The sequence below is a fragment of the Apiospora kogelbergensis genome (genome assembly GCF_038363985.1).
Source record: "Apiospora kogelbergensis strain CBS 113332 chromosome Unknown utg000001l_segment0_segment0, whole genome shotgun sequence".
NCBI classification, from domain to species: Eukaryota; Fungi; Ascomycota; class Sordariomycetes; order Amphisphaeriales; family Apiosporaceae; genus Apiospora; species Apiospora kogelbergensis.
In genome coordinates this window covers 1,019,329-1,041,535 of record NW_027117418.1, presented here as the reverse complement: position 1 = coordinate 1,041,535, position 22,207 = coordinate 1,019,329, and the positions used below count along the sequence as shown (strand labels likewise).

The window sequence follows — 22,207 nt, the reverse complement described above, 5'->3', positions numbered from 1 at the left end:
GGTAGGAAAAGAAGGGAGTGCTACTTGGACTGGGAAGAGCCCGGATGGTCGAATGCAAACGCTAAAACCTGATTTGACCAAAGGCCAAGAGGGGAGGGGTCAGGTATGCTGCAGGTGGCAGAGAGCGCTGTAAGCATCTCTCGCTGCTCGCGTCCATCCATGGAGGGTGCAGACAGGGCCAGCGATGGATGGTCATGCCCACAGAGACAGCGGGCCGCAAGGCGGATTTAGGACGAGCTTCGCCAAGCCATACTCGTATGTAGCGTGGGTGATGGACGGACAGGTTTACCAGGATCTGGGATGCCTGTCAGTCGAAGAGCCGCCGAAACCATGATTTGGGACTTAGTCTGTTGAAGGAAACGGTGAGAAGTATGTCTACCAGGTCATCCCCAGCGCACATGCCGCCTGGACGTGCACGTATGTGGCACTCGCGGATGTATAGCAAGCTAATTACACATGGCAGTTGCTCAGACGTCTTGTTTGTAAGCTGAATGGAGCCCGATCTTGTTCAGCTGTCGATCTTCACTTGAAGTTGAACGCGTCTGGCTCTGATGAGACCGGAATGGCGCGAGGCGGATTGAGGAGACCATGATAGATAAGAGCTCCTCTAACCAAACAAGGCCCCTTTGCACGTTTGCTATCGAAGCCCTGTAAGCTTCAAAGAAGTGATGAACTCTCAGTCCGGTGGCAGCATGTCCATGTCAAGCAGTCAGTCATTTCAGCCATTTCAGGTGGAGGATAGGGCAACGGCAAGTGCAGTGCTACCGGTGGGCCTTTGTGCATTAGACAGCGATATGCATAAAACACTGGAGCTGTAAGGAAGACGGGACAACGGTGTACCTTGCTCAGGAGCCCCATCGCAGCCGATTCCCGTAAGTTTTCTATACGATCCGAGTAGGGCCAGGTCGTCAGAGGACAAGGGTGCTCGTCATGAGCGAAGTTGGAGAGAGGACTGGACCGGGGGTCAGTCAGATGTGGCCCCATCTCTCCAGCAATGCAGGATGCAGCAAGCAAGTGGAGAGTTCGACCAACCGCGTTGCTGCTGACGCTGAGAGACTCCTTCAATCGGGCAGAGTTTCGATGTGAGCGGAGACTCGGGCCCGAAATGGTGCAAGCTCAGAGAGGATGATAGGATCAGTATATCCCAAAGGTCCTGGGGGAAGTGACGGGAGACAGAAGCCGGTGGAGAGCTGAACCTCCGTGCAGTAGCACTGTTCATCACGTGAAGAGCGACTGGTAGCAAAGAATACGAGCATCTTGCTCAGGTTGATGGATACACTGCACCAGCGATAGACTGTTCGTCATCTGTCGGAGGCTCAGCGGACGGAGCGCCAGTAAGTGCCAAGTCCAGTTTTGTGCGCCCAGGCATGATGGAATGGGATTGACGGAACCCTATGCCTATGCTTGATACCGATCCCGTCTGTCAATGTCAACGAGGTGGTGATAGGATGGAGGGAGGCCACTAAGGACGTGGATTCTCGGAAAGAATATAGATTCGCCTCTGGGCCAAGTTAGGCCTAGTCCAATACACCAATGCAGTTTGTCTCAGGGACTTTTTTGTTTTTATCCTAGGTTGATCCTTATGTTTAGGTGTGTGGCCCAATCACTGTCTCTGTACCATGTCGAGAGGTACTTGCCCAAGGCAATCCTCCATTCCCAGGCCTGCCTTCCAACACACACTCGGGCGAACACTCGGACGAGTGCGGAGTAAAACCGTCGTCTATAATTACATTCCATGATGAAGCCGGCTCTTCATCTCTTCAGGAGCAATCGTACTTGGTCTGGGGGCTCTCGCCTGGACGACAGGCCAAGTACCTAAAGAAGGTTAACTCCTTCACCCACCACCACCACCACCACTACCTGCCGACTTGGTGGTGCTATTTTAGCGTACTCAGGCACAGCCGCCCAGAAAGCCGCACTTACACTTGCACGGGCGCCCGCGCTAGAAAGAACGCTATTCTGTCCTTATTTAGCTACGGCTGGTAGTGACCAGTAGGTACACTTGTATAATTCCCGTCCGCCCTGGTCCTATTCGTAACCGAACCTGAATGCAGATTGCTCTATCGCCCATGCTGTATGGATCCCTTTGTGGGCGCAGTCATGCTATCCTCTTCCTTTACTGAGCAATCCCACCACACACCAGACGTTTGAAGACGACACTTTTCTCCTTCGTCTGGGCAAGTGAGTAGTTTCCGGAGCTCCGTTGTCGTGGAGCAGGGGCTGTAAAGCTAATCTTGGCCCAGTGCCTGCCGCTGCTTCTGCTGCAGGCATCGCAAAGAACGTATAAGCACCCAGTAACAAGCCAGCTGCATTGCATGCTCACTGATCTGATCCCATAAGTGTGGACATCAAGGTCTTATACTATAGGGCGACTGATCTATAATCCCTATGTGCAGACCTGATTCAGGCAGCAGGCAGCGATCAATGCGTTGACGAATCGGCGACCTCGGCTTCCAGTGTTTGCATCATTCTTATCACTTCTGACTACGTGATATACTATACCTACCCGCTACTGGCATATCATCTCTTTCGCCTTCTTCTGCGCAGTCAAGCTTCGCCGCATCCTAATTGGGGTAAGCACTGCGTAACCTTCCTGTCGGTCTCATTAGTCTCCATGTGTAGATCTTATCAATGCCTTCCAGTACACAGTTGATCTGAGACCGCCAAGTTTGGTTTAGACTCTTGACCCTGTAGTTTATTCCGATCTTCGCATTTCTATCATCAGCATCAGCATCGTCAACATCATCATCATCATATCATACATCACAGGCACAAACAAGGGCAGGCCTTTTTGTTGGGCACGCAACCCAAAAGAATCTCACCCGCTCACTCACCCTCCATCCATCGTACGTTTTTCTCTCTGTGTCCAATCTTTCGCTCTTCCACTCTGCAGTAACTCCTCACAATCATCAGCCACCAGAGAAAGGCCTCGTCTATTCCACTTTGAGAACGCCACATACGCAGTGAAGCCTGGCAACACCGTAACAACGCACGCATCAGGTCTACCCCCAATTCGAGCTTATGATATAAAGGCTGAGCGGTGGGTATCCTGAACGCCCCAAGATGAGTTGGCCAAGCAGCCTGGTCCAGGTCTCAGAGCCCATCGAGTTATTGATTTTTCTAATCCGAGAGGTGAGTGGACGGTTGCAAGGTGACAGGTGCCCTGCAGTTACCAGACCCGCCAGTCAAAGGGTTTGACTGACTCATTTCGAGCAATGATCTGCATATTGTTCGAAGCTGAATCTTCTGACGTGAGTGACATGTTGCTTTGGCTCAACGCCTCGAATGTAGCCAACGAACCTTGGCTGGCAGACAGGTTTGCTCGCCATGGCCGCTCTGGGCAGCCATCCTATACCCCGGTTGGTCAAGTGGCGCATGCTCTATGTACATTCATGGCTTGTTGTTCGGGTGCACGGGTATAAAACACCAAATCCTCTTCGTGGGGAAGCCTGTTCATCGCGGGCGCGGCGGCTCACTCAGAAAGTAAAGTGGGATGCACTGATCGCGATAGGGCACAGTAGGGATCAATCTGGTTTGCGTATGGCCAATGTTTAGGCAACATGTGCAATGCAGGCTGGCAGGCGTGCTGCTGTCTTCTTACTTCCCCTTCCTGCATGTAAGCCCGGCGAGACCGTCTCATGAATCACCAGGCTTCTGGGTGTAAACTCTTGCCAGAACTCTTGCTGTGATGAGCGGCATGCGCTATACGAAGGTTGGCTACCACATCTCATTTCGAGTCATCGAGAAGCAAGAATACTGTAGCCTCCAAACCCCACTCCCCGCAATCCCGGGCACTGGATCTTCGACCAGGGTGGACGATGCTACGCTATTTTGTGGCACCTTCAGCTATAGACCCAAGCATCAGGCATCAAGCGTCAAGGGTCCCGACAACCCCTCGACCCGCCGAACCTGCCGGAAGGGAATCTTGGATACCGCCCTGACGGGTATCTTATAGACAGGGAGAAAAACATAAGGGGGTTCAGAAATATAGATAGACAGACAGCTATTGCAAGTCCAAATGTACCCCAGAGAGCTTTGGGAGGCCGGGATAGCATCCAGAGCCCGTTACACCAAAAAGGCCAAGTGCATACTAATCCTTGTTTTGCCAGCAAGCGACCCGGTACTCTGGGAGGGGGAGTCGGGGTGATTCCGATTGTGGTAATGGACAGAAACTCGTCCAGAGATTCGCTTGACACTAGGCAAGGCAAACGAACGAATGCCTGGAACATCGTTCCTTGGACGCTATCAGGCTACTTCGCTAGACGAGACCTCCAAGGCCACCGCATTAGCAACAGCGCTTCCCCGTAGTTTAGGCATGTAATGGACGCTGCCAGATCGGAGACGTAATGATCCCGACACTAAGAAGCATGCGCAAATCTAGAAAGGGGGGCAGGGGTAAAAGAAGACATGTTATTGCTGCCAGAGTTCTTCTGCTACGCAACCCTCCGGTTCAGCCACCACCAATTTTAACATGCGACCTGAAACATGACCAAACTAGGAAGCAGGCAGGCATTCGTGAGTAAGTTGCAAGTAAACCAAGTAAGAGAGAGAGGAAATGGATTAAGCTTGTTTTCCTCCCCTACACATGTAACAGCCGCACTACTCGACGACTAGCTTCAATAGAAGTAAAAGAAGCAGAAGCAGAAGAAGCAAACGCAAACGAGGCATGATGGCGATCGCTTCCGTTCTGAGGGGACGACGCCTCCTTTGCCTCTTTGGGGGGGTTATGAGGTTAGAAAACCTTGACTAACCCAGCGGTGGACGCTCTCTCGGTTTGATTCTGGCCCCCAATGGCTATGAGTAACATACATGGTCGAGGTCGAATCTTTGATTGCCCCGCGTGCATTTGACTTGGGATGACACTAGTGTATGTATTACTTGCGCGCACGCGTATACCAAATAGCAAAAATGAAGAAAAAGAAAAGAACGAGGGGGAAACTTGGGCTGCCTTTGCGAATGGAGGCCCGTGTCCCCTATCTCGAAACGACCTCCTCGCGGCCCAGGAGATAGAGCAAACAGTGAATTCAAGAGGTTTGATAGGCAGGATATGCATCACGAGAAGAGGGGAACGCAAAAAGACACTACCTTTGCATCCCGAAGCTTACGCATGGAAGAGTTTCACGAAACCCGAAAAAGGCTTCCTCCTAAAGGATGGCTTGACTGCTACCTAGCTAACCACCTGTCGTGTACTGCTGTAAACCCCGATTTCTTTCCTTCTCTCTCTCTCTTTCTCTCTCGCTTGGAGAAGGATGGGGGGACAGAAGAAGGGGCTCGTCGCACGCAGGATAAGCAGGCCCTGTTCCACAAGGAGGAACACAAGCCTTGTATCGTACGGATCGGAAAACGCCCATCATTCGCCGCCATCGAGGAGTCTAGTATACCACGATGCATCTGTTTGATCCCGCAAGATGGATGCGATCCTTCTCGGCGCGGGCTGCTCTTCATCACTCCGTCGTACTACATAAGGTGAGCAAGGTGAGTGGATAGCGGGAGGGAGGGAAGGCCGGGGTCATCGCAATGGTGGTTCCAAACATGGTTTCGGAGGCTGCTCCGTGCCGGACTTTCTGGCGAAGAGAGGAATTCCGAGCAGGATTCGGCTGACGGTGTGTTGTTGGTTTGTGTTGACTCCATCGCGTGTTCGCGTTACTTGCGCCTGCGTATGAAGCCTGCATGTATTGCATGGATATATGTATGTGCGACCCTCACTAGCATATCATATATTAACTACCACTCGCCCTTTGTTGTTCGTGCTACCGATCAGGATGCAGTAACGCAGCCATGCGGACTTTGGACAGCCTGCCATATTCCCATACCACGTTCGGGTACATGGTTCATGCCCATTTGTCTATGGAAGCTACCATGTGAATGCATGTAGCTAGGCCCCCAGAGTACTTAATCGATGGCAGGCTGCATCGGAGATATATTTCGATGGATGCGGGCTTCCTCCTTGCGCTGCTGGATTTACGTACTGCATATCCTGTTTGTCCGCACTGCCAAAAAGAGTCGGTCAGAAGGGGGCATGGAGCCGAAGAAGCAAATAGGGAAAAGAATCAATAAAGACAAAGTATCCTCACGCGTAACGCAACGTAACGTAACGTAGCGAGCGATATAGGACAGAGGACGCCACTCGCGCTGCCGGAACAAAAGTCCCACGATCGTTTCAACGGCGCCGCTACAGGCCACTCTTCCGATCTATGTGTACCACCTGCCCCTTCGTGCGTGACATGGTCCTGTTTGATGTGTTGAGTATGTCCCAAGTGGTTGGGTGAGTGTGTGTGCGCGCGCGTGTGTGTGCCTGGTCGCAGCCTCATGAGTCGCTATAATTGCGTAGATATTACAGAATAATTACGGTCTGTTTTCTTCTATGGTTGCTCGCAAGAATATGCAGCGGGTAGGCAGATCAGGGCGCATGAGATGCATTGCATTATATCTGGGACGCGTCCTTGCTTCCTTTTGTCCCGTGTTTTGTCCCCGTATAGACTTCTATGCAGTTGCTTAAAGTTTTCTTGTCCAGAAGGGGCGGGTATGGAGGAGAGACTGAACCTGACAAGAGACTGACTAAAATGTGATTGACGTCAGGAGGGTCTTGTCTTTGTCTTGACATATTTCCTCCGCTTGTTCGTGAGCAAGATGTGTGAAAAAAGGACAGGATGAGTAAACCCGGTACATTCGGTTGAGAAAAGAAAATGCCCAAGGAAGGCATGTCCCCAATTACGAGCCCAACACCTGTTTCCTGCAAAACGCCCGTACGTTCCGAGCGGAGGTCGGCCTACATGTACATGGTTACAGGTTACATGTCGACAGTAGATAGGGCGGTCCATCGTTGGCCGCAACGTGGTCCAGTGGTGGAGCATCTTGCCTGACGCAGCAACCTAGTCACGGGAGGATGCAGTGTGGCCCTTTATTTCCTAGACGGTCGCTTCAGCTCCCATCGGGCAGGCAATGTGCGTTGCGGCTTGAGGGTAGCTAGCTGTCGATCATGGAGCTTGTAGCATGTATGGACGGATGGTTGGCGGCACCTGACATGCGAGGAAAGAGACGGCATGAGTCACATACTCGAGCATATGCCCACTGAGCAGACAGTACGGGCGCAGTCTCGGGATTATGAATCAGAAACCCAGTTCCGGTAGCCACGGCGTTGAAATTCGGAAGAGACGTCGACATCGTCGGCTGCAAACCCAGCGCGCAGCGGAGTGACAGGTATCCTCAATAACCTCGGCTGATTTGCAAGTCTGCCTTTGCCATGTATGTATGCTAGCCGGTGCCTTTCTCTCTCTAAGACATGCGTATGCAGACAGCATGTTGGGTCATACTGCTGGTGAGCAGACGCATCAGCATTCAATAGTTGTTCGCTACGAGGACACGACTGGTGCGCAAGAACATGCATTTGCCATGTCCGCTTATGGGTTACTGCAAGTACCCGACGTGCAGTTTTCGTAAATCGAATCAAGGGGTCACACAAGGTTACCGGCATCGTACTTTGAGTCGCAGTCATGAGACCAGGTCCGATGTGCTACCATCGCAAGCGTAGCGCCTCCATAATTGGTGATGAGCCATTATCGATGACGAGTGCAATAAGACTTCGTCTTTCCGTAGCTAAACCATCAACGGTCCGATTTCTTACGCGGAAGTGCCACGATGGAGTGTGTAGCCAGGATAGCACAATAAGAGCTCACTGGAGAGCAACAAGTTCTCAACATGTCAGATAAGGACGCCGTGGGGAATTGCAAACAGGACGGGTCAGTTTCAGTGAAATTCACATTAAAAAACATAATGTAATAAGCCCGAGGGCATTGGTATATTATATCTAAGTGACGAACCCAGTACATCAATCTATAGAGAAAAGAAAACAACCCGGGATGAACCTATGCTATAAAGGAGCGCCGCCATGTTCCAGACCCAAATTACCGTACATATGAATTACAAGGAGTGTTCGAATATCATATACACATTGTGAAATGGAAAGGACAAATGAAAGTAAACGAAGAATTAGTTCTTCATGCCATCTCGCATGAAACCACCCAGCTGCTTGGCCAGGTCGCCGTGCATCATCGAGAAGTGATTGCCAGGCATGTGGTGGAAAGACATCTTGGCGACATCAACATACTCGTCCCAGCGGTTGGGACCGAAGTCGGTTCGGTTGTCCAGGAGGAAGAGGGCGTGGCCGGTTGGGTAGGGGTCTGGCCGGGGGTCGGTAGGGAGCTTGCAAACACCGTCTTCACACCAGATAGCTGTGACCTTGGGGCACTTCTCTTTGGCGATAGGCTCCGCTGTGTAGTTGGACAAAGCCGTGACAGAGGCAGCAAAGTGAGGAAGGAGCCAAGAGGGGATCTTCTTCTCTTCAGCGGAATCTCCCTCGCCAAGTAGGCCGATGGAAGCGAACCATGCGTGAAGACCAGCAGGGAGAGGCTCGATTGTGATGGGGCATGGCGCATCGATGATGATGAGGTTAGAGACTTCATCATTGGCCTTGGTGAGCTGGTTGACTATCTCGTAGGCAATGACACCTCCAGCGCTCCAGCCTGCGACAGCATAAGGTCCCTTGGGTTGACGGCGCTTCATCTCAGTGATGAACTTGGTCGCCATTCCGTAGACACCACACTTGTACTCCTCGGGAGTCTTCATGAAAGGAGAGAACATGCCCCAAACGGCCACATCAGGACCAACTTCGGAGATCTCTGTGTATGAAGTAGCGCTACCACTTCCATCGGGAATCATGAACAATTGCTTGGTAGCGGTCCGGTGGTTGCCTTGAAGGAGGACAGATGTGGCTTTGCGGTGAGGGTAGTTGTCGACCATGGTGGGTTGAACTTTGGCTACCTCTTGAGATGGAGCAGCGGGCTTTGAGGCGGCAGGGGCGGCGGGCTTCGGCACAGCAATACGCTTAGGCTTGTCCTCAATGCCAAGGGCCTTCTCGATGTCCTTGAGGGAAGGGTTGTGACCGAGGAGATCTGCAGGGATGCTCAGACCGGTCTTCTCACGGAGGATACCCAAGATGGACAGACTCATGAGGGAGTCCATACCAAGAGCAGCCAGGTCGGGAGCGGCGATAATCTCTTCTACCTCGACACCCATCTCGGCACTGATCGTGTTGCGGACAATGTCCTGAAGCTCACTAACGTTGGAGTCGCTAGGACCATCGCCTTTGACAGAGCCTTTATCGCTCTCATCAGGCGGGGTTGTCACGTCAGAGTCAGTCTCCAGATCGGCAGTCTCAGAAGAGCCACTTGAATCAGTCGATTCCTCTGCGCCGGCTGCGCCGGCAGTTTCGAACTGGGCCAGGAATGTCTTGAAAGCACCAACTGTCGCGTGGTCGTTGAAGGCATGAGAGTCAATGTTCAACTCAAGCTCCTCACGGAGGCGGCCACTGATTGTAAGTCCCATCAAAGAGTCCACACCAAGATCAGAGAAAGCGATGTTGTCAGCCAGCTCATCGTGGCTAACACCGGTCTCCTTGGCAACAATCTCCATGACTTGGGCAACCACCGAAGTCTTGCTCAATTTCTTGTTGACTGCAGGTAGGTTGGATGAGGTAACCTGCTTCTTCTCCTTGGTGGGAGCCTTAGCAGGGGCCTTGGCGGCGGCTGGCGCAGCCCGAGAAGGAGCGGCACCAGCGGCAGCAATGCCCTGAGGAGGGAGGACAATGTTCAATACCTTGCGAGGAATAGCCTGGAAACGGACGTCACCAGCCACACCAATGAGCTTATCGCCGTCGAAGATGTAGGCGTCGCCAGCCATCATCTTAGTGCCCTTGATATTCTGCATTCTGATGTAGGTCTGGTAAGTCTTGCTGGCTGATAATCTCTCAGCAAAGCGCATAGATCCCCACCCGTGAGAGATGAAGACTTGCTCCCTGGAGTCGATAGCATCTGATCCATTCAGAATGAAACCTGAGATGTGGCAGACACTGTCGATCCAGTAGGGTGCAGTGTGGAAAGTACCATCCTCGGGGCTGGTCTGGAAGACGACCTTGGCAGTAGCCTCGCAGGTAGCACTGTCGAGGATGACCGACTCCATACCTCGGTAGCGTTGGTCGTAGTCAACGAGGGCGGCGAAAAGCTTGTAGGCAAGACCACGGCCAATCTTGGAAGCATCACCACGCTGCTCAGCAGCCTTGAGTGCCTCGACACGAGACTTGATGAGGTAGCTGACACGATCAAATTCGCCCAACCACTCGTCGTTGTTGCCAAAGTAGACTTTGCAGTTGGCATGCTCTGCCTTCTGGGCACCCTCTCCAGTAGTCCAGGTGAGGTCGGCATAGCCCTGAGCGGCATCTGCCTTGACACTCATGCGAAGGATCTGGCTCTTGGCCTTGGTATCGAAGATCAGGGTCTTGGGTACTTCCATGTGGCTGACGTTACACCCGATGTTCTCAACCTCTGGGCGCAGCAGTTTGTAGGCGTACTCGCATGCCGTGATAGCCATGTCTCCATAGAGGGAAGATGGAGTAAGAGCAGTGCCATTGACGAGATGGCCAGAGCAAACCTTGCGCAAATCCTCCCGTGTCATTTCCGATTCGATTTCCAAGATGGCAATATCACCCTGAACATCCTCCTTAGTGACCTTCTGGACTGTAGTAGTAGACAGCGTTGGCTTAGGTGCCTCGATCGCCTTCGTAGTTGGCGCCGTCAACGCACCACGGTTCTTGGTCAAGCACCAGTCGCCAGTGTACTGAAGCCAATAGTTCTTGTAGTCAAACGAGTAAGTTGGCATGTCCGACAGGCGAACAGATTGGCCGAAGTCGCGGTGGAACTCGTTCCAGTCAAGGTTGATACCAGCCGAGTGAAGGGTGCAGAGACTAGCACTCAAGGTCTTGTAGGTGGGCTCATTTCGGCGAAGAGTTGGTACAGCAATGGTAGTCGCGCCGAATGCAGCCTTGACCATGTTGGCACAGACAGGGTGAGGCCCAACCTCGAGCCAGACAGTCTTCTCGTCAATGATTCCAGAGTTCTGGGCAGAAACAAGGCCGCCCAGGAAGTTCACAGCCTCGCGGGCATGGTCGCGAAGGTACTTGGGGTTGATCGGCTCACCCTCGACAAGCTTGCCAAGAAGGGGAGAGATGATGGGAATTTTAGGGATTCCAAAGCGGACCGATCGAGCCATGTTCTCAAAATCATCCAAGATAGGTTCAACCTGGGCAGAGTGGAAGGCAAATGGAACCTTGAGCTGTGTGCACTTGAAGCCAGCAGCACCGAGTTGCTCAGCGATTTCGGCCACATCAGTAGAGGTTCCACTCAGGACCGTCTCCCTAGGGCCGTTGACGCAAGCAACATTTGTTGAAGCGCCACGGTCACCTAGAGCCTCAATGACGACATCACGAGATCCCTGAACAGCAAGCATGGCATGAGTGCCAGCGGTGCACTTCTCAACCAAGAGCTGTGCGCGAGCACCGACAAGGAAGATAGCATCGCTGGCCGAGAGAACTCCAGCCACATTGAGAGCTGCGTACTCACCGAGACTGTGGCCAAGTACAGCACCTGGCTGAATACCCCAAGAGGCCCACAGTCTGGCCAAAGCCATCTCGAAAGATGCAAGGCCAAGTTGAACAACAACGGGGGAGAGCTTCTGGACCTCTGGCTCACTGCCGTCAATGAGAGGCAAGAATGAAGGGAAGCCATGAATCTGTGCCAGCTGATCGTACTCATTGATTGCCACTCTGAAGACTGAGTAGTGAGCGTACAGGTCCTTGCCCAGGCCAGCGTAGTGCGAGCCTTGACCTGTGAACATGAAAGCGACCTTTGGCTGCTCAGGTGAAACAGGAACGAAGGTTGACTTGAGACGCTCCTTAATGGCCTGCGCAGCGTCCGACACACTGCTGGCAGCCACGTTCATGCGCCAATAATGCTGAATCTTTCGCGCAGTTGTGGTGTAGGCCACATCGCAGAGCGGGGTTGAGGGATTCTCTTCAATGAACCGGACGAGGTTCTCAGCGTTGCGAATCATGGCAGACTTCGACTTGGCAGTGACAGTTACGACGTGGACACTACGAGGATCGGCATCAGCCGCCGGGTATTTTGGCCCGTCCTCGATCAGAAGGCCGGTGTTACCGCCAGCAGCACTGAAGTTGTTAACAAAGACCCTGCGTGGCTTGCCATCCCGGCGTTGGAATGGGGTCTTGTGGAATGCGATGTTGACACCTCTGTCGCCAAGATCCTTGGGGAAGGTCTTGTTGATTTCACCCTTTATTCCGATGTGAGGGGGAATAGCATTCTTCTTCAACATGAGAAGAACCTTGGTCAAGGCAGTGATACCTGAGGCTGCTTCTCCGTGGCCAACGTTCGACTTCACAGCGCCCAGGTAGAGAGGACGGTCGGCTGATCGGTGGCGTTCAGCAGGTGCGAAGACGTTTGTGACAGAGACCATTTCAGTTCCGTCACCTGCTTGTGTACCAGTTCCGTGCATCTCGACGTAGTCGACATCGTGGGGGTCGACACCAGCCTCGTCAAGGATCGATCGAGACAAGATAGACTGAGTGGGTCCGTGAGGATGCGTGATTGAAATCGCATCAGCCGAGTGGTTGGTTGCGGAACCAAGGATGACGGCGAGGATGTTATCCTTGTCCAACAAGGCATCGTCAAGACGCTTCACCACAATGGAAGCGCAGGCGTCAGCGCGGCAGTAGCCATCGGCATCGTTGTCGAAGGTGTTGCAGTTACCCTTCTTCGACAAGAACTGGCCGCGACTCAGACCAGCGAAAATGTCCGAGTTGGTCATGCAAGAGAGACCGCCGATGATGGCAGTATCGCAGTCCTTCACCCACAGAGAGGTGCAGGCAACTTGAAGCGCAGCTGCACTAGATGAGCATGCTGTATCGATGCTAAGACTGGGGCCACTGAAACCCATGTGGTAGTTGATTCTACCAGGACCAAAGGCACGGACACCACCTGTGATGTAGTAGGTGTCGACCTCCTGAGCGGCGTTGATCTCACGCCAATCGTCTGAGGTCTGGCCGTAGAAAGTACCAATACGATCCAACCGAGTGGATGGCGTACGGTTTGGCACATATCCTGACATCTCAAGCGCCTCATAAGCGGTGGTCAGAGCCATCCGTTGCATGGGGTCAGTCTGGAATGCCTCGCGAGGGGACATATTGAAAAAGCGGGGGTCGAAGTGACCTGGATCCTTGATCCAGCAACCATAGGGGTGTGACTGGTGTTGACGGCCTTACCAGAAGGGTCAACGTGGCTGTCGGCCGGGAATCGGTCCGCAGGGACAACGCGATGAGCATCAATACCCTTCTCGAGCAGCTCCCAGAATGCCTCGACGCTGGCGGAGTCGGGGAAGCGGCCAGCCATGCCGACAATAGCCAACTTGCACTTCCCGGTCGATCCGTGGTTACCGATGCTGGCTGTGTTGCTCTCGCGAGAGATCGTCGGGGGGTTCCGTAACACGACTTCGAGCTCTGTCTGTGTCTTAAGAAGGTTGGCCAGCGTGCCCGCAGCCTGAGTAGGGCCATATGGGATCACCAAGGCCCTAGTGCCCTTGAAGGCGCGTGCATGACCAATGCTGCCGCTCAAAGCCTTGTGGAAAAGGAGAGGCTCGTTCAAGATCTCCCAAACCACAGCCTTCAAAAGTGCTTTCGTGTCGGTCTCGGCAAACGAGGCGCCTGTCACACAGGACATGACCGAGCTTCGCGGCTTCGAACCTGCCAGCGCAGCTGAGACAGAATCATCATTAAGGCGAAGTATTTCGTCCAAGTCCGCCGACGCATGCAGATGAGCAGCATGGTAAGGGCCATAAACCGGTATGGCTGTTGGCCTCGAATCGAACAAGTCTTTGCTGAAGAGAGACTTCAAGGTAGCTGGCGGGCCAGAGACGGCAATGTTGCTGGCCGAAACAGCACTCACATAGGCGTGAGAAGCTTGTGAAATCCCCTATACTCCCAGTAAGCAACTATAAGAAAGTTATGCATGCATCTGGTATCCTTACCTCGGACTTGTGGAAGTCGTCGAGTATCGACTTAGCCGTAGACTCCTTGGCTCCAGGGACTACATATGTCCAGCTCTCCGACTTCTCGGTCGAGGGGCTTAGCCGATCAGCTAACGAGGCTACGTGTGACCCAACTCTGTATGCCATCAAGACGACCTGGACGGCGATAGGAAGGAGCGACGAGAGAGAGGGGCTCGACGCGATGGCACTGGCAGCGAACAGGCCTGTGCAAAGACCGGAGAGGTATGTGTTCTCCGGTTCTGTGGCATCTTGGTATTCCTTCTCGGAACGGCTATTCGGCGGTTAGCGGAGTAGCACATGTCAAGCTTATCGAGTTTCCATACTCTATGTAGTGAGCGAGTTGTGCGACACACAGCAGAGCGCTGTCGATTCCTGGGTATTTGATGCTCTGGGCATGATACCGCTCGTTTAGTTGGCGAAGAGTTCGGAACATGGGTATCTTTGTCCGCTCTACTCGAGGGAGCTGTTCAACCTCCACTCGTAAAGCCTCGCCCGCCGCCTCAAGGAAAGCCTTAGACAGAACACTCGGGTTCCCTAGTCGGTAAAAGTCGGCAAGAAAGCCATGTGTGTCGAGGGACTGGTCCCCGAAAAGGAGAAATGCCATCTGGTCCGCCATTGTGATGTTGAGACGGTACAGGTTGTTATCCCGGTGGTTTGTGGATAAGATCTTCTAACCCTAGCTAGAGTCGTCGAGGCATCACTTATATACATAACGGACATGGCCCGAAGGTAGGGCAGGAAGAGAGAAAGGTACAGCAATAGTCAGTGCCACTTTGACTAGGCAATCCATGACAAGACTCTCTCTACCCGCACATCTAGGTTAGAATCCAGGGTGGGGAGGGGGTGTGCAGGTGAGAACAGAGAACAGACACCCCACAGAATCCCTACCCTCAGTTCGACCAGGGGGTCAGATGTCCGGCCATGTCTGCCCTTCGGTGACCGAAGACTGGTGGGCGATAACCATGGAATTTCCGTTTTGGGGAGCGAATACGTGCATTGAAAACTGCCAGCCCTGGCTGATGGCGCAGCCCAGTACTTCCGAAAGGAATGTACAGTCTCGTGGCCTCGTAACAGTCACGGAGACTCGTGACGTCTACCATGTCCCGGCCACAAGCCGCCCTTAGACATTTCACACAGGCGTAGAGCGGCAGGTATAGATTGCTCGTTCAACCGGTACCTGAACGCGGCTTCCATCTTCGGCGACGGTGCCACTAGTAGATGGGAAGGAGTAGGCAGCACATAAGCGAACTTCCACCTCTGGCCCAGGTATGGTGCGGCTGTACGTATACGACAGGACCGTCTGACACCTAAGTCACAGCGATTTGAAACTACGCACAGGAAATTAGACTTGAGACTGATCGGATGCTGAATGTTTCTGTTGGTGATCGTCTCCGTTTCGGTAAGTAGACAGTGGGTCGTCCACGGCCGTTGGGGAACTCCGCGACCAGGGCCGCGGCGCAACAACAAAGTGGATCTCACGCAACCATCAGCTCGATATCAGCAGATGAGCGATGGGAAGGGGGCGTAAGAAGAGAAAAAGGACTAGGTACGGTTAGCCTCAAGTTATGCCTTGAGGAACTGTAAATAGAAAGTATGATCTCACTTTTTGGGTGGTGGTGGGACTGGCTGCACAAGCACGCGGCGACCAGAGCAAGTCCGACCCTGAGGGCTTCGGCGCAGCGACGTGCGAATAGACCTTTACCCAGTAGGGTGGGACTGGGACTGAACACATCAGGATTCCGGCAGAGTGAGCAGAGAGGCCATCACTATTCCTCCCACCTTAATACTCTTTCCTTTTCACGCATCCATGTCTGAGCCTTGCTAGGATCAGTCAGTATAAGGGTGGTTTTATGGGGCTCCCTCTGCTGCTCACCCTCACCTTTGGACTATTAATGCCGACGACCCAATTCACATCAAAACCCTTTTCGGTCAAAAGCGGTATAGGCGTATCAAGAAAAGGATGCAGTGAGATGGGATTCTTCATGTTTCAGTTCCTCTGATAGTAAAGCCGAGGCTAGTCGTGACGACCTGCTCTCGTTGTTCTTGTTGGTGTTTGTCTCTCGAGGTTGAACATTGCACCGTGATTGGAGCAAATCGACCACGAAATTGGACGAATCCAAGGCTGCCTGCACCTTCCTGCGAGCCGCTGCCTAGTTGTTGCAGCTGCGCGCCAGTCGGCAGCCACGATCGATTCCAGTCTGCCACTCCCCAATTTCCTGTAGAGTTCAACTTCAAGGCAAGGCACGCACCAGGCGGCTCACGGGCAGATGGCAAGACCTTCGGGTTCCATCCTTTCTCAGCTCAAGGTGCCTATCGATACACAGTCGTTGTCTCCTTGCATCGCAATTAATTGATCTACATATCTACTTGTCTTTCTCGGGCGGCTTCGATACCCTATCGCTCTATCTACAATGTCCTGAAGCCACCCGCTTAGCTGGTAGCATCGTGGCTCGGAGCCTCTCCCTACCCGACCGCCATTAGTGAATACACTTGTCACCAATCGGCCATTTCTGCCATGGTGGCTTGCCGCCCGAGTCACTGTCCGTCCGCCAGGGCCATTTACCGTAATATTACGGAGATAGGAGGGCGTGCATACCCCCCAGCAAACCGCACCACCCACTGGGATGGATTGGTGGTTATGTCGATAGGGTAGTCCGCAGCAAGGGCAGAGTTCGCGCCGCAGGTTCGCTCCGCAGGATGTTGCTTGATTCACCTCTCTTCTCGATCGATTGCTCTACGAGCAATGCAAGCATAGTAGCGCTTCAATGGTGCGTGTATTGCTGTCTTAGATGCAAAAGCCAAAAAGTCCGTCTCAGGATTATCAGCCCATGCCCCCGTGCCTTGCTTTGATGTCATAACTATTTCAGCTTCTTCTGGATCTTCGTCAAAGCGATCAAGGACCGGGTCTGGTTGTCATCCAGCTTGGCTTTTGCCAGGAACCCACCAATCATGGTTTGTTGAAACATCCACAGACGCCGAAGCCTGACTTCAATGTTCGATAGCTATGTTGACCCAGTGCCATCAGCGTTGGAGCCGCGCGCACACATACACCCACACCACCTGCACGCACGTAGCAGCATCGCAGCCGCATAACCTTAGTCTCCCTCCCACCCGCCTTCTTATAGAATGGAGCTGACGCCTTGTCCCGGCGGTTATCAACGTCGCATCTAACCTACCGCTCGGCATGCTATGTCAAATAACCTCATGGGGCCGGCCAGTCACAAGCTAACGTTACCATCCCAACGTCGGCTCTCAATCCTCCATCTTTTTGCTTACAATAGGACTTGTCTTAAGCATAGCAGCCTCCTTGACTTTTCGCTCACCGCCAGAAGCGCCGGATAAGGCGTTGACATGATCTTTAAGTTACGGTAGGTAGGCAGTAGAACAGCTTACATCTGCTATCCAGGTACCAATCCTTCACGACATTAACGGTTTGCTAGGAATGCAGAGATACCGTACCAACCCGATCCTTCAAAGCGGACTAACGCTGCGGTCCGCAGTCAATCGAAGCAGTGTTGTCCTTCTGCATTTACACGGTTGTTCTGGGCCAAGTACACCATCCAACATTGCTGACTCTGTCGCGCTGCAATCTAGCGTGTTCGTTTCCGCGTTCGTGAAGCTTGGCCCTGGTTGGAAGCCGGAGGAACGAGTCTGCTCAGCCCACAATATTTTTCCATTCTACTGGGATCGTTACTGTGCTGTCGTCATCTCGAGCGATCGGTCTACGCGTTTCTAGGTTGACAGTCAGCCAAGCATCTAGCTGTTTTCTCAGATCCCTAGAATGCATCGGAAAGCTTGGCAATCCCGTTTGGTAGGGACTACTTCACCCGAACATTTAGACGCAGGTAGACCGACCGTCCGTTCGGACTGAAACCAGCCTCTGGTGTGTTGTAAGGGTTCTCGGCCACGCGCCGTGGCGCATTCGGTAGCAAGTTGTAATCTCTCGTCTAACTGTCGGATTTACGGAATTGTTTACGGTCCGCGACTCTATTATTGCTGCCAGGTTGCTTTTGCTGCCTTGGTCTTGACGTTTTGCATTCCGTGCATTAGGTGTACTTGTTCCAACCCAGTGAAAAGTTTCTTGGCTAATTGCTTACAGGCCGCAGGAGCTGTCAGGGACCGGACATCCGACCTTGAGCATGCACCTGGAAACCAATGGGAAAGCGTCGGGTGTAACCAACCGAATTGTTATATTCGATCCCCGAAGAGAAAGAGCCATCCTTGAAAGAACACAAGATCCATGCCGATAGAGCCCAGCAAGACCGCTCAGGCTCCGTGTCGTGTAACATGCTTCAAGTTGAGCCGAATCTATTCACTTGTCTGTACCGCCACCGCAGTGGCCAGCTTCCTAAAGGATAAATTGGTTTCCAGGTTCCGTCCGATAACGCACCCCGTGTCGTATCCTAAACCAAACCAGTCAGCATGTTCGTCCCTCAACCGCCTTCTTGGTAGTGCAGGGCAGGGTTAGCGGCCGGTTCTTGGCTCGTACAAGGACTGAAGACTATCTACACTTCCATGAGCTGATCTCACGTCCGCTCAAGATCACGTGCCTCGTATTCTCATCCCGTCCGGAATCGTTTCTGGCAAACCTACCGAGACTCGCAGTAGTGAACTAACCATGGCCCCCAACCACCCAATCCCCCAACCCTGACACTTGGGCGAGAACACTTCAGACCGCATGGGCTTGACGCGGGACTCGGTGCTGCTGTGTGCTGGAGGCAGAGTAAAACCGGTATTCTTCCCGCTAGGGCGCAATTATGCTGCATCCAAAGCGGGCCATCCAGGCCCCTTCCTTGAGGTGTAGTCCGTCAGTTCCTATGCAAGTATGACATTCTGCAAAGCTTGCTTCCTTCTGCTGCCCAGTAAGTGCTGTCCGTACCAACCTAGCCTGCTGTGATACTGTCATCATAAGGGTATTGTTCTCGAGTTGATTCATAAGTCATACATGCACTTACCCTCATACAATGCAGATGTCATATTTGTTGAGTCTGTCCCTAATGAAATCCGATGGAGTTCCCGCAGGTTGGGGACCTATGCGGGGCTCTCCCCAGTGGGCTACGGGCGACGATAAGGGGTAGCATACCGTCAAAGGCAGCTGTGCAGGTGTTAACCCTATGCGCATACCACTCGCCCCAGCTCCATCGGGCAAAAGGCATGTTCGGCTGCACGACACGGCATGAACAAGTCTCCAACGCCCCGTTTACGGCTCCTATACCGAACAACAAATGGACTTGGCAGCAGTCCTGACGCTTGGCTCCATCTAAGTGCCGCTCTTTCTTTCTTTCTCTAGATACACATCCCCCTTGCGCTTGGCCTCCCCGCATACACCTAAGAGCAGCGTTGGCATTGCCGTACCGCCTCAAAATGCAGCCAAGACGGCTTCGCGAAGGATCGACGCTGCGACGTTGTGTTGTTGTGGCTTCTGGGGAAGTAGGATATCCAAGTGGAGAAGTCCCCTTTCTTTCCCCGGCCATTCTCAACGGCGGCAGGGGTCAGCATAGGAATTCTATATATTCATAGAATAATATGTCCGATGATACAACCAGGCGCCTCTTATCGCACACGCATCATGCATACCGATGGCTGGCGCGCGGTTGTCCGAAGTGGCGGCGCCGCCAAGGCGCAAGGGACAACGCAGCGACCCGTATGTTTACATGTATGCAGCAGCAACAGCAGGTATGATGACATTTCACTTGGGGGCTGAATGATACCGGACGGTCGGTTTGTGAAAGCAGGTTGCGAGGAAATCTAGGCGGACATATGCTCAGCCCCTCGATTGATTTCAGCTAACGCGTTACCATACCATCGCTTTCAACCATATACAAATAAATAGGCGGGAAAAACTTGGTAAGCGATCGAATTATGGTACTTTTCAGGTATTGCCCCCATCTCTGTACACAATACTGACTAATTCATTTGCGGGACATCTCCATCTGCCTGTCCCTTCAGAGACGGGCCAATCTGGGTCTTTGCGCCGGCCATCCGACGCGGCAGTGAAACTTGGAGACACCCGAAATGTTGGTAGGAAACCGTAGCATAGTGCTCAAGTTGAACTCGGTCGATATGGTGCGGAAATCTCCAGGAACTGTTGGGTTTGAGTTCGCGTCACTTACTTATGTGGCGGCAGCACACAAGGTGGGCATAATTTGGACTATGTGAACAAGGAAAGTCATCGAGACCACTACTACGGCATATTATTCAGGCACCAGTCTTATGGCACTTGCTCAGCAACATGCCTATGCATAGAAGTTAAAGGGAGCAGTGCGTGGCCTGGTACCTGAGGCTGCAACAACCGGAGTGATGATAACCAAGCCCGAAGGTGTCAATCACAAGGGCGATTCTTCCGATTCAAGACCGCCTGGTTATTAAGTCGAAGAATTATTTTGAGTAACATAATTTCTCAGAGAAGGAAACGATGTTCCGGCTGTGGTGTTGCTTGTGATGGCCTGCTGCTGAGTGATGGCTGCAGGTGTGGCTGGTAAACATGCAGGCAGGCGTCTAAGCCACAATTCGACGTCACTCCCCGGCCGGCGCGGCAGAAGATGGTCATCAACGTCAGACAGGCTGGAAATCCTGACTTTGCGGTTTCTCACCCAACAACACCGGCAACAAAGAGCGCAAGCGTTTGTTTTGAGCTTCTGCTAGTTTCAGCCCATTCGTCTTCATTCGCCCATTAGTTCGTCCCAAAAGCAAAGCATCATGAAGGCCATCATTGCCGCTCCCGCAACGTTGGCGCTAGTGTATCGCGCTTACTCGCACAACTCGCTGACACCACTGGGCCTCGTCGTGGCCGCCCTGACTGCCATCGCGCACGCCGTGCACCCGTGGAACCTGCCCTTCGTGCTCCTGTGCGTCTTCTTCCTGTCGGGCACGCGCGTGACCAAGGTGAAGAAGGACGTCAAAGCCGGCCTGACCCTGAGCTCCCAGGGGGTCCTCGGGCGGGGAGGGACCCCGGACCCACGTCCAGGTGCTGGCCAACTCCCTGGTCGCCTCGGTGCTCACGCTCCTCCACGCCTACCAGCTGCGCCAGCGCCGCGAGGCCATTGTCGCTGGGGGCCAGCTGCCCCAGGGCTCGTTCTGCTACGGCTGGGGCAACGGCGACCTGCTCGTCATTGGCATTATCGCCAACTACGCCGCCGTCGCCGCCGACACCTTCAGCTCCGAGCTCGGCATCCTGGCCAAGAGTGAGCCGCGCCTCATCACCTCCCTGTCGCTCCGCAAGGTTCCCCGCGGTACCAACGGCGGCGTCACGCTCTGGGGCCTGATCGCCGGCTTCCTCGGCAGCATGATCGTCGTGACGGCTTCGCTCGCCTTCCTCCCCTTGTGCAGCGACGCATCCGCCGGCCAGGTCGGAGGCGGCCCCGCCTGGACCGTTGGCCAAAAGGTCACTCTTGCTTGGGGCTTGACTGTCATCGGCGCCTTGGGATCCCTCCTGGACAGCTTCCTCGGCGGAATGTTCCAGGCCAGCGTTCGCGACGCTCGGTCTGGGAAGATCGTGGAAGGCGACGGCGGTGTCCGCGTCTTGGTGTCCACAGAGACGAACCCACTCTCCCGAGAGCACTTCAAGAAGACGGCCGACGTCAAGGCGACTGCTTTGAAGGGCGAGGGCAAAGCAGCCGTGGAGAAGACAGAATCCACCGGGAACCCCTATGACCCTACAAACGAGCACCGCTCATCTCACTTCGGAGACAATAAGCCTACGCGCATTGTAGAAAGCGGATTCGATTGGCTGGACAACAACGATGTGAACTTCCTGATGGCCTTGACCATGAGTGTCAGTGCCATGGCAGGGGCTGGATGGTATTGGGGCATCCCTTTGAGCAGCATACTCCAAGCTTAGGCTACGCGTTTTATACTGCAGATCTGTACATTAAAAGGGTTAACCCTTTTCTATTTGTGCCTAGATGAATGATGACTGTTGAATTTCATACCACCACCCTGAGGAGTCCTGTCCCCCCAAGTATTAGTATTCTATTCAACTTGCAGTGTTCTGAGCGATGCTCGGAATCTTCAGCCTGGGAAAAGGTGCGGGAGTTCGCCAGCCCCTGTCTTCGAATTTGTGTTTCTATTAAGAAGCCTAGCTTTTCACAACATCATTGCCATGTCCTCATAAACAACTTTGGACGATTCAACAATACTGCATGATACAGCTGCTTACCTAAGTCTATTGCTCCGTTTCTTACGGAGAGGGTTCTGCTCTTATTTACTTGAAGCCGCCGGTCCTCCATCTCAACTATGGAGACGGTTATATAAGGGT

The 22,207-nt window shown here is 53.2% G+C and overlaps 3 protein-coding genes across 3 annotated transcripts; 1 reads left to right on the top strand and 2 right to left on the bottom strand.

The window, feature by feature from the left end:
- Positions 1-1,061: 1,061 nt before the first annotated feature.
- PG998_000348 (uncharacterized protein) lies at positions 1,062-1,369 on the bottom strand (the record flags this gene model as incomplete). The annotated part of the gene is made up of 2 exons (XM_066867166.1): positions 1,062-1,278; positions 1,326-1,369. 2 exons carry the CDS (start codon positions 1,367-1,369, stop codon positions 1,062-1,064), a joined length of 261 nt encoding a protein of 86 aa, XP_066735581.1.
- A 6,620-nt stretch (positions 1,370-7,989) lies between these two features.
- PG998_000347 (Conidial yellow pigment biosynthesis polyketide synthase) lies at positions 7,990-14,566 on the bottom strand (the record flags this gene model as incomplete). The annotated part of the gene is given in 4 exon segments (XM_066867165.1): positions 7,990-13,149; positions 13,161-13,874; positions 13,930-14,221; positions 14,274-14,566. The coding sequence occupies 4 exon segments, from the start codon at positions 14,564-14,566 to the stop codon at positions 7,990-7,992; spliced, it is 6,459 nt and encodes a 2,152-aa protein (XP_066735580.1).
- Positions 14,567-20,649: 6,083 nt separating this feature from the next.
- Positions 20,650-21,790, top strand: PG998_000346 (protein PGR; the record flags this gene model as incomplete). The annotated part of the gene is made up of 2 exons (XM_066867164.1): positions 20,650-20,880; positions 20,918-21,790. The coding sequence occupies 2 exons, from the start codon at positions 20,650-20,652 to the stop codon at positions 21,788-21,790; spliced, it is 1,104 nt and encodes a 367-aa protein (XP_066735579.1).
- Between the last annotated feature and the right edge of the window lie 417 nt (positions 21,791-22,207).